Source organism: the organism of the source record quoted next, unplaced genomic scaffold (genome assembly GCF_019419815.1).
Source record: "Pyrus x bretschneideri cultivar Hongxiangsu unplaced genomic scaffold, Pyrus_bretschneideri_v1 Contig61, whole genome shotgun sequence".
Taxonomy (NCBI): Eukaryota; Viridiplantae; Streptophyta; class Magnoliopsida; order Rosales; family Rosaceae; genus Pyrus; species Pyrus x bretschneideri.
In genome coordinates this window covers 241,505-254,171 of record NW_025999800.1, presented here as the reverse complement: position 1 = coordinate 254,171, position 12,667 = coordinate 241,505, and the positions used below count along the sequence as shown (strand labels likewise).

The following is a 12,667-nucleotide window of genomic DNA, read 5'->3' as shown; positions in this document are numbered from 1 at the left end:
ATGAAAAAATTGCTAATTGTTGTAGAAGAATATAGCACGTTAGTTACTTGTATGGTGTGGAATTAGGAATAAAATGCACGTTAGAAGCATAATTAGATCAGGTTTGATGTGTTAAGATTTTTAAAACTAATCTACTACATTTTAGGAAATTTGGGATATTGACATGATAATTATTAACTAATTAAAGGTACATCATAATGGCAAATCGTGTAATATGGCATTAAAAAGATGTTACTTATAAAATAAGTGGCACCTTAATTGTAGGAAGAATGTTTAATCAAATTCTTAAAAACAACAGATGTTTAATCCAAGAAATTAAAAAAAGAGGCGCCTATACCAAAACTACCCTAGAATTTTTTGGATATACTTACTAGTTACTAGTGGGGCTCGTTCCACGTAATAATTTGTCAATCGGACGTAATTTAGAGATGACAAATCAATTTATTAAATTGTTAATGAATACATATTAAAACGTATTTAGTTTAATTTTATTTTATATCATTATAATAATTATTAATTTATTTCTATATTATAGAGATATCAAATTAAACGAGCGTGCCCATAGTCACCTCTACAAACACTCAACCACAATTTTTGGACAAGAAATAAATTGTAAATGTCAAGTCAGGTCCCCCCTCGCGGCGGCCCGATAATTAATTTATTTTTAGTTTTCGTCCACACAATTTTTGGACAAGAAATAAATTGTAAATGTCAGGTCCCCCCCTCGCCGTCGGGATAATTAATTTATTTTTAGTTTTTGTCTTCACTTTTTTTCAAAACTGATGCAAAAATAACAAGTTTTATAAAATAGCACTCCAAGTTCAAATGGAAGAAATAAAAAAGCCTCAATTATTGGTTGTCCTGTTTTATTTAATTTGGAGTCCAATTGGAAGAAGAAAAAACATACCTCAATAATTGGTTGTCATGTCATATTTAATTGATTCGTAGTTGTAAAATTTCTTCAATGTGATACTCCCATTGCAACGTAAAGAAGTCTAAAGTATTGAGGTGACATATTTTTCTCAAGAATTTAGTGGTCTTAGCAAGGGCTTGTCTGTATAAACCTGAAATAAAGTGTTTATGCACTACAAAGTGCTAATTAGGGTTTATTTTGGGGTTTAATTTACTGATATTATTCTTCTCACCAAGGAAGAAAAAATATATTGTACAAGGATGATTTACAAGGAAGGAAATATCAAATAACTATCCTAATTACATCCTAATTATAAGGACCCAAACAGGTAACTAAACTAATTACAAAAGGTCAACTCTCCAACACTTTCCCTCAAGTTGATGCATAAATGTCATTCATGCCCAATCTGACGAGAGAGTTGTAGACCGCTTGACTCGCAACAACTTTTGTTAGGAGGTCTGTCAATTGATCCTATGACTTTACGAACAGGAATTGAATAATATTCTCATCCAACTTCTCCTTAATGAAGTGTCCGTCAACTTCCACATGTTTATGTGATCATGCTGGATTAGGTTGTGTGAAATATCAATAGCTACTTTATTATCATAAAACAAATCCGAGGGCAACTCTGAAAGACACCCGAGCTCAGTGAGTAACCTCCGAAGCCATAATAGTTCACATACTCCTTTTGCCATGCTCCTGTATTATGCCTCTGCACTTGATAAAGCAACCACTTTCTGTTTCTTACTCCGCCAAGTCATTAAATTTCTTGCTACAAAAGTAAAGTATCTAGATGTGGACTATCGATTAATGATGTTTCCTGCCCAATCTGCATCGATATAACCTTCTATCCGGCAATGATCATTCTTGGAAAACATGATGCCTCTACGCGAGGAGGATTTTAGGTATCGGAGGATACGTTCAACAACACCCATATGTGTATGACTCGGATAATGCATAAACTGACTAACGACACTTACTGCATATGCAATATCAGGCCTGGTGTTAGATAAATAAATTAACCTCCCAACCAACCTTTGATAACGATCTTTGTTAATGGGAAATTGTTCATGGTGCGCGACAATATGGTGATTTTGGACTATGGAGGTGTCAGCCGGTTTACAATCAAGCATTCCTGTTTTGGCCAACACGTCTAGAACATATTTTCGTTGAGATAGAAATAGGGGTGTGCTATCCACACACCCCTTTTTACTTCTCACATACCTCTTGTTAATTTCTGTCTGTTAATCTTCTTCATTTCATCCGATCTGACAACTGAAAATTAGAAGGGTGTGTGAAAAGTAAAAAAGGGTATGTGGATATCATACCCCTAGAAATATACCCTGTTTAGATCAAGCTACTTTTATCTCCAAGAAATATTTCAATACATCAAGATCTTTCATCTCGAACTCGATTGCTAGATAATCTTTTAGCCTTGAGATTTCCTCTTTATCATAACCTGTAACAATCATATCATCCACATAAATAATAAGTGCCGTCAATTTGCCCATTCAACGTTTCAAGAAAAGTGTATGATTGAAATTGCTCTACTTGAACCCATACTTCCTCATAGTCGTCTAGAACCTACCAAACCATGCCCGAGGTAATTGTTTCAATCCATACAATGCTTTATTCAACTTGCACACCACTTCGGGTTGTGAAACCAATGCATAACCAGGTGGAATATCATATACACTTCTTCTTTAAGATTACCATGTAAGAAAGCATTTTTTTACATCAAATTGCTGTAATGGCCAATCCAAGTTAGCCGTCAATGAAAGTAACACTCTTACCGTATTAATCTTTACTTGATGGTATACACCCATCGACACCCGACTCTTTTCCTCCATTGCCTTGGTCCATCGATCATCAAATAGTGCATTCTTCAAGGAACTAGTTGTGTTATCATTGGATATTTGTTGTACAAACGCTTTGCTGGGTTCTGATAATTTATGTGATGACACATAGTTGGCAATGAGGTATTTAGAGCATTTCATTTTTTTCGGTGAATACTGATTGGGTGGCTTTCCCCGGATGTGCTTGAAGGGTAACTGATAAGTCGGAAAATCGGATACATCAACATGAATATTAGAGCTTGCCTCAAAAATATTCTCAATAGTATGGTCATCTGGTGGTACTATATTTGGAAGCGAGGGGGAGTAGTATCAGTAGAAATCTCAAGATTGGCAAATGGAAACACTATTGTCGTGGGTGAGGACAACACTACTATGCCTATCGCTAGTTCCGTGGGCAGCGATGCTGATTCTGTTGGTTGGGCTGGCAGTGCAGCCACTGCAGACTCGGCTAATAGTGGCATCGGAAAATCAATGGTAGCAGCCATGGTCCCAACATGCTCGTCATGCAGTGTCTCCCCTGAAGAGTAAGGTTGGAAGAAGCTGAAGAGTAATACATCTTGGACTCGGAAAAAGTAACATCCATGGTAGTATACATCTGACAGGAATGAGGGTGGTAACAATGGTACCATTTTGGTGTTCCCACATGTCAAGTTTCGTCCGTTGATTTTTATGTAAATGAACAAATGCAACACATCCAAAAACTCACTGTGGGAACACCAAAACTGACGGTAAAGACATGAAGTTAGCAAGAACTTGTAAAGATGTAAGAAAATCCACTACTTTGGATGACATGCGGTTGATAAGATAAGTGGTCGTCTGAAGAGTAACATCCCAAAAAGAGTAGGGAACATGCGCCCCAATCAAAAGTGAGCGAGCCATTTCTAAAAGATGGCGATTTTTGCACTTAGCCACCCATTCTGTTGAAGATTCTGAGGACAAGTAGTCTCGTGGAGGATTCCGTGATTAGTTAAATAATGTGTAAAATTATTACTAACATATTCACCGCCATTATCAGAACGCAAAATCCAGATTTTAGTAGAAAACTCTGTCTAAACCATGGTGTAGAACGTCTTAAAGGCCAAAAACACATCACTTTTATGCTTAAAGAAGGTATAACCATGTCATCCATGTGCAATCATCTATGAAAGTAACAAACCACCGAATACCAGATGAAGTAATAATCAGAGATGGTCACTAAACATCCGAGTGAACATGATCAAAAGGAGTAGCACTTTTATTAGAGTTCAATAGATAAGAAACAAACATTTTTATCATAAGCTAAATCAATGAGGTCGTAGGTCATATAGTCCGTGGCACCGGAGTCAATGATCCAACCAGACTGAGTATCATCATGATTCATATTAAAAGCATAACCACAGTAAGTACAACCACCGACCGGGACAGGTGGTTTGGAACGAGAAGGGCGAGGGCCCACAGTGGGCTATGATGCTGTTTTGGTAGCGAAGAGCGAGCCCTGTATTGGGCTCGGGGCAGTAGCCTGGGTTTGCAATCGTAGGCTCGGTGTAGGTAGCTTATGAGGAGCGCAAGAATGAGGTAGAGCAGCGACTCGTGCCGCAAGCCGAGCCACCATCGCTACCCACTTGTAGCTGTCCTCCAGTATTCATAACAGCATGTCGCATTCCTTCTTGGCGAACATAGGCAAATGTTTGTTCGATGGAAGGAAGAGGCCTAGTTCGTAGAATATCACTACGAATTTTATCAAATATCTCATCCAATTCTGCAAGCAAAGTATACACACAATCCGTTTGAACAATTTTATTATAAATTTCAATATCAGTATCACACTTCATAGGATTGGGTCGACAATAATCAATCTCTTGCCACCAAGATTGAAGATCACTATAGTATATCTCCACCTGTCATCCGTCTCGCCTTATTCAATAGGCCTTGCAGGTAAGATCGTAGACTTAAGATATATCGGAGCTATCATAATATGTGCGAGCAACTGCGTCTCACACTTCTTTTGCCGCTAGTAGTCAAAGAAAATACCCAATCAAATTGGGTTCCATAACATTGATGAGCCAACCCTTCACAATGGCATTCTCTGTACGCCATTTGGTGAAGGCCGGATTGTCGGTAGGTGGTTGGGGATTACTTCCAAACAAGTAGCCCAACTTGTCATTTCCAGCAACGAACATCTCAACAATTTGAGACCAAACTCCATAATTGGCACCGTTGAGTTTTATGCCAATCGAAGTCATAGAAGAATCATGATGAACAATTTGTGTAACAACTTGTGGTAAATGTGGAGTATGATTCATGTTAGGGTCGGTTAGGGTAGTAGTGTTTAGAATAAGGGTAGGATCAGTTAGGATGGGGTTATTTCCACCGTGAAGTGGTGGCAGGTTCTCCATGGGAGGGCCGAGTTTGCTAAAGGGAACGAGCAGAGCAGAAATCCTAGGATCTCTGCTCTGATACCATGCTAATTATAACTTATCTTGGGGGTTTAATTTACTGATATTATTCTTCTCACCAAAGAGGAAAATATATATTGTACTAGGAAAGAAACATCAAATAACTATCCTAATTACATCCTGATTATAAGACCGAAACAGGTAACTAAACTAATTACAAAAGATCAACTCTTTAACACAAAGCTTACAAAAGCATTTCCTTTAATAAGTGAAATTGTTAAATATTAAGACGTAAAATCCGTGAAGATCGAACTCTTATTAGAGTATATATACATTATTGCTTGTGATCAGTAAAGCGCTATCTGCTGAAGAGAATAATTTGTATGCAATGAAAGCTGTGTTTAGATTTATTAGACAAAGCCAATTATTATTTCATTTTATATTGAAATTATTTAAAAAAAAAAATATATATATATGATGATGATGGTTTGTTAGTGGGATTACGATAATAATTGCTTTAACCCAACAAACTTGTCTTCAACTTTCTCAAAAGCTTCTTCCGATAAAAGAATATATTTCTTTATTATTAAATCGCACATCTAAATTTCATGAAACATGTGGTTAAGAAAATGCCACAAAAGCCGCACAATTAAAATACGGGAAGGACCACATCTTAGAATGTCACCTTCAAGTTTTCAACAATGATACTGTCCGGCCAAACCGCTCAATTAGGAGGATGGTCACTGATCATGTATCAACGGGACCACCGTCGTCTGCCCCATGGCCGGTGTTGGTGTCCCATCACTTGGAAATTTGTCCAACTTGCGGATTACTAGCAACTTTCTCACAATGATACCGCCCGGTCAAATTATGATTAGAATGGTGGTCACTAGTCATTTATGAAATGGGGCTGCCGTTGTTTACCGTGTGGCCGGTGGTGGTGGCCCATCACTCGGAAATTTGCTTAACTTGCAAAGTACTAGCAACTTTTTCACAATACTACTATTCGGCGATTAGAAGGGTGGTCACTAATCATTTATGAAATGGGACCACCGTTGTTTGACGTGTGGCCATTGGTGATGGCCCAATAGTGGAAATTTGCCAACCAAGAGAGAACTCATAACCTTCTCACTTATGCTTTTAATTTTCTTTTTCAATCAAATCATATCTTTGTGAAACAAATTGTAAATACCCCAACACATAATCTATATGTACTCATCTTACATTCTACAACTTCACACCTTGTTAGCACATCAAAAATGTTCCATAAAATATATTTATATAGGCGTAAATGGTAGTTTAATTAATATGAACAGTACATAGTAGCAGATGTATAAGTGTTGTACCCTAATATTTTTAATATAAAAATAATAAAATATTGAGGAATATAAAATATAGTCCCTTCACCATCGGAGATGAAACATTATAGAGTAGTTGTTTTTGGTTCGTTGCACTTTTGTTCTTATAGTTTTATTTTTTTAGCACTCTTTTTTCAACTCTTTTTATGCATATTAATCTAGAGATGAAAAATCAATTATTATTATTTGGTTTTTTTAGCTAAATGGTCCCTGAATTTGTCTATCATCAATCATTTTAGTCATTCAATGAAAAATCTTCATTAAAGAATGACTAAATGATAAAAATTTCCTAATTTTTGTCAAATCATTTTGGTCTATCGTTTATTAAATTGAGGATATTCTTGTTATTTTGATTCTTATTTAACATAATTTTTCACGAAATAACTAAAATGATTGATGGTGGACAAATTCAATGACCACTTCTATTGATTTCAAATCTGAGGTCATGAACCATTTTGACTAAAAAACTTTATTATTTTTTGGGTGAATTGGAATTTTCCTAACAAGTAACAACGTCCAAATGAGCATTGAACAACATCTGACATGTGTAGGTTTATAACCGGAAGAGATCCCTTCCGGATCTCCCCCACTAATCAATTAATCCGGGTTCTTGAAATATGATCCAACAGCTAAAAACAGGAAACCCTTTTAAAAGTTATAATAATTTTAGTTATTAGATCAAATTTTAAAGGTCCAGATTAATTGATTGGTGAACTTTATGGAGAGATCCAGAGAGGATCTCTTCTCTCTTATAATTGAGAAATTCATAAAAGTTATGTGGCATGCCACTTGAGATTGAGAACTGAGTGATACCTATTTCGAAGTCTACGTCTCCAGCGAGGTTTGGATTTTTGTGTAAATGTTGACTAAAGCGGAGACCCACCACAAGCGACGGATCCATTTAAAGCAACTACCTTTGTATAAACTTTGGCACTAAAGAAAAGTAGATATTCGAGAGTCATTTTTTACTCATCATTTGATTGCTTGCAGATGACGTCTATTGCACATGAGGATTCTCTTTAGGGAGATTTGGAAGATCAATCAATAGTGTTTGTTCATTTGTACATCGTGCGGTCAGTTTTTATTAGATACTATTTATATTTAATTTTAGAGGGTAGTCATAAGGTAACATGACAGGGAGGTTTTTTTTTTTTTTTTTTTTTTAAAAAAAAAAAAAAAAGCAAAAAGTGGTTTGTCCGAAATTACTTAATACCCCCATTTTTTTCTTTTTCCACATTTTTTTAGTTATCTATTAAAGGTTGTAATTGTAATTTCATTGATTTTTGGTTGATAAAGTGAATTTTATTAATATGTAGTTTAGATAATTAAACACCTATATATCATAAATCAAATCAATTAGAGAATTCTTTCTTTGTTTTTCTTTTATTTCTACGTTCTCACTCATTTCTTATTTAATAAACATGTCCTAAGAGGAAACCTTTTTATTTGGACTTGTGATTCAAGTATTTTCTTAAGCTTGCTGGTCCAAGTTTTAGCCCATCTTTACTTTCTGGGCTCAGCCCAAACAAATGCGATACAAGTAACATTGAGATCCATCGCAAACCCGCCCCATGCAACGCCGTCGTATGGCTCATCGAATTTCAACACCCAGCTAACTTGGGAAAAAAGCTTTCATTGATTCCTCCTCTAATTAAAATCGCGCTCGCAGTACGGCAGTAGCCATTACAGTCTGATACGCGAAGCAGGAGGAACCCTAAAAGCAGAGAGGAAGAAGAAGAAGAAGCAGAAGCTCAGCATTTCGAACTAGTTCAAGCATGAGTCGAGGAAGCGGAGGCGGATACGATCGCCACATCACGATTTTCTCACCCGAAGGTCGTCTCTTCCAAGTCGGTATGAGATAATCACCAATACCTCCTGTGCGATTTCTCCGATTTGAATGTTGGATAGTTCCTCAGATAGGGCATATTTGTGGGTTTTTGGTTTTTCAGGGTTTTATGGGTCACCGAGATCGAAACCCATTTAATTATAATTTTGTTTTAATGGTGAAATCTGGGGAGAAGAGGGGAGAAATTCAAGATTATGAATCTCGTTCAGTTTAGAAAGAGAAGGGAAAAAGATAGAAGCGAATGCTTAATTTGTTTGTATTGGGTTCTGGTCGGTGTGTAAATTTGCTAGCTCAACTTATACATCTGTCAAATGAAGTAGCTCAATTTGTATGGGTTTCGGTTTCTTGGAGTCACGAGCAGGTAGTCGACTTAATTTCGATTATTGAACTTGATCCCTTTGTTGGATTCTTAGAAACCTGAGGAAAATAGGAGAATTACCAACTTAAATCTCACTATTTTATTGATTTTATGTGCCTGGGGTGTAACATTAAGATAAATTTTTATGTCAATGTTGTCAATATTGCATAGCATATTAGGGATGTTGTGTTCTGAGTTTGGTTTTTTTGATGATTGGATAGAGTATGCTTTTAAGGCTGTTAAGGCTGCTGGGATCACCTCAATTGGTGTCCGGGGAAAGGATTCCGTATGTGTTGTGACTCAGAAGAAAGTTCCGGTGAGTATTGTTAATTTATATAGCTGAGTCTGTATTATACCACGATCTGAATTTTTGCGGGTTGGAAATACATCATGAAATTAATGCAGGACAAGCTTTTGGATCAGACAAGTGTCACACATCTTTTCCCCATCACAAAGTTCCTAGGGTTGCTGGCTACTGGCATGACAGGTTTCCTTTTGGCTTCTTCTTTGAAATTTGTTGGAATCTCTAACTCGAACATTTGATTTTTGGGCGAAAGTTGGTTCTTTTGTAGTTCAAAAACTCACATTTGGTTCATCCTCTTGACATGTAATTTTGTAGCTGATGCGAGGACCCTCGTTTCTCAAGCAAGGAATGAAGCAGCTGAGTTTCGTTTCAAATATGGATACGAGATGCCTGTGGATGTGTTGGCTAAATGGTAATCACCTTAAGTGTTTATACACTATTATGCTATACTATAATACAACCAAACTTTTAGCATGCAGTTTTTCAGTATTCCTATCTTGTATTATATTTTAAGTTAAGAGTGTTTAGTTTTATCCATTTTATGTTAGCACTTATTTAGGCTTTTTTAATTTTTAATTTTTTTTATATTTTGCAAGTCTTGTTGAGTTTACCAGTTCAAGTAAGAATTGTTCACCCCTTCCTCTTAATTGGTTATGTAGTGATGAACACCATGATGGATGCCCTGGTCCCATTGAATCTACAGTTGCCGTAACTCATAGCTTATTATTTGGTTTACTTCATTACAAACTGCCTGTGTAGGGATGTATTTTAAATGCCTCCATCTCTCTCTCTGTGTCTCACATGTAAGTATGCAAGTGATACCCGCATTACTTAAAAATCTAGTTCCTTTTTCCTCAGAAAATATAAATTTTGGCCGTCAGATAAAAGAAATTATTGTGGTGCCGAGAATTCATAGTGAGGTGATGGCATTTGCATTTTCTGTTTAAGCTTAGAATTCAAGGGATTTTTGTCTTCTAGTCAAAAGATAGGGAATCATTTCCCTAGGTTAAAGTTTTTTGGTTTCAATGTCTAGGTATCCTCTTTTGGTTGGCATATGTGTTCACATTTGTTATCTAAAGGCAAGGATCTTAGATTAAAATGCCCCAAAACAAAGCTTTTTTTCTCCCCAGCAGGGGGAAATCTACTCTAAAAGTACTCAAAGTCTTAGAGCAAGGACTGACACCAACTTGGACCTTTTTATTGATGTCATTTGTATGACAGGATTGCAGACAAATCACAAATATATACTCAGCATGCTTATATGAGACCACTGGGAGTAGGTCAGCATTCAGTCCTTCCTATGGCAGTTAATAACCTTTTTGTCTTGCGTAAAAGTTTATCATGCAATAATGCATATTAATTGTTTCTCTTCCATCTTCCACCCTATATAACTTGATGAATTGCCTTTGCACTTCTGCTGATGCTATCATTTGTCTACAATTTATGTTTGCTTTCGTAGTGGCAATGGTTTTGGGTATTGATGAAGAGCTCGGACCTCAGCTCTACAAGTGCGACCCAGCTGGCCATTATTTTGGTCACAAGGTAATGTGCCAATAATATTTCTTTTCATTAGCTCCACAAATTTCAAGTATGCAATATCAATGAATTTTTCATCAGAACCTCCACAAGTTTCAAGTATGCAGCAACCCCTATTTTGGTTCTAATTAACAGACACTCATGCAGTTTTTTTCCCTCTTTAGTGCATGCTTTTCCATTTATAGAAAGCACAAAGGTTAATTTGCACCACTGTAATATGTAGATAGTTTCAACAAAGAGTGAATAATGTATTATCTTGAGACATCAATGTATTATCTTGAGACATCACTATTAGCTCTACTCTGCCAGAGTTATATCTCTCTGTTTTAGAGCATCGCCCTATGGTTCTAGTTCTCAACTGATCAACTATTATGCATCTTAGGCGACAAGTGCTGGATCGAAAGAGCAAGAGGCCATTAATTTCTTGGAGAAAAAAATGAAGAATGAACCTTCATTCTCTTATGACGAGACTGTGCAGGTAGACGTTTCTTATCATAATATATTGAACAGGGTGCATAAGATATTATATTGTTAGAATAAATTTATTCTGGAGATTTTGGTGGCTGTTAGCTATTGAACTATGATTATGTCATAGTTAACAAGAGTAGGAATGTCAATACTAATAATAATAATAATAATATTTTGGGTTCCTTCCTCTAACTTCGCATATTTGTTTCATTTTTAGACTTGTGTTTCTGCCCTGCAATCAGTTCTGCAAGAGGATTTCAAGGCCACTGAAATTGAGGTATTTGAAAACGCCCTTATAGTGTTTGAAATTTTACTGTTTTGTGATGGGAACCTTAAATGCATTGTTGACATACTGGTAACTTTTCATTGCTCGTATGATGCTACAGTATATTCCCACATAGGTTTTACCTTGTCCTGACATGGCACTCTATGGAGTTTTCACATTATATCACATAACTTTAACTAAGGCAATTTAGTTTGTTACTTTGGGATCATAAGTGCTTTACTCCATAGGCCTCTAAAGATCCAAGTCAATTGTTTCCCTTCAGTCTTCAATTTTCCATAGGAGCCTAAGAGGGTCTGAAAATAATCTAGTTTTGCATCTCCTGTAGCAACCTGCTTCCAGTTGGGCATCGTATACCTTCGAAGTGTACTATCTACTACTCAGGAGTCTGTTCTGTTAATTACATTTCTTGGGTAAAAATTGTTATTGTGTGAGATCTCTCTGGAAAACTGCTTTGCAAAGTTACTTTCAATATCCTTTGTTTAATGGTTTTGTATATCTTAATTTCTATCAATGTCACGCCCCTACATGCGTAAAAATTTGGGCATTATATGCCAAACCCTTTGCAACTAGGAATTTAATATATGGTAAATTTTGAGTATCGCGATGGTGATGGTATAATAATGCATTTGCAGCAGAAGTAACTTTTATCAAATAAAATGTATGTTAATTTCCATTGCCATTTTCAGGTTGGAGTGGTGGTAAAGGAGAATCCAGTCTTCAGAGTGCTGTCCACCGAAGAGATTGATGAGCACTTGACTGCTATAAGTGAGCGAGACTGAGTCCTGGCCTTAAGCCAATACTGCCCGGAGATGTTCGGTTTTGATAATGTGCTGCATATTTTCGTATCCCTTTCAGAATATCAGGTTAACTTAAAACATTAGAAGCGATTTGGCCGGGATGTCTACTCCGACGTCTGCAACTTTTTTTAGTTGAATTACTGTTGTATGATTGTCAAAATTCACTCTTTTATGATTTGTAGCCATTTTTTTTTTTCCAGAATTAGTTGTTGAGACATCAAATTCCTGTTGGCCACTTTTCTTTGGACGGTGATGAGAGGGGAATAGAGTGTTTCAAATTTACACCACCGCCAATCAGAAACCAATAGGAAATACAAGGTTTAATAACTTTCATGGTGGACGCCAAGTCCTCAAAGGGCTTGATAGGCATATATTGTACATCAAAGTACAATAGATTAATAGAAACAATAATTAATAAGCCATAAATTTAATACACACAAAAATTAATAAACAACATAAACTTAATACAAACGACAATTTATAAACCACATAAACTTAATACAATCGATAATTTATAAACTACATAAACTTAATAATGATATCCACCATATTGACTTGGTGGTGGTGGAC

At 36.3% G+C, this 12,667-nt stretch overlaps 1 protein-coding gene across 1 annotated transcript; it reads left to right on the top strand.

Annotated features, from left to right (window-relative positions):
* Window positions 1–8,112: 8,112 nt before the first annotated feature.
* Window positions 8,113–12,319, top strand: LOC125471801 (proteasome subunit alpha type-6). The gene is made up of 9 exons (XM_048572572.1): window positions 8,113–8,353; window positions 8,928–9,022; window positions 9,112–9,193; window positions 9,326–9,422; window positions 10,232–10,290; window positions 10,470–10,552; window positions 10,929–11,024; window positions 11,232–11,291; window positions 11,987–12,319. Exons 1-9 carry the CDS (start codon window positions 8,278–8,280, stop codon window positions 12,077–12,079), a joined length of 741 nt encoding a protein of 246 aa, XP_048428529.1. The 5' UTR covers window positions 8,113–8,277; the 3' UTR covers window positions 12,080–12,319.
* Window positions 12,320–12,667: the final 348 nt, after the last annotated feature.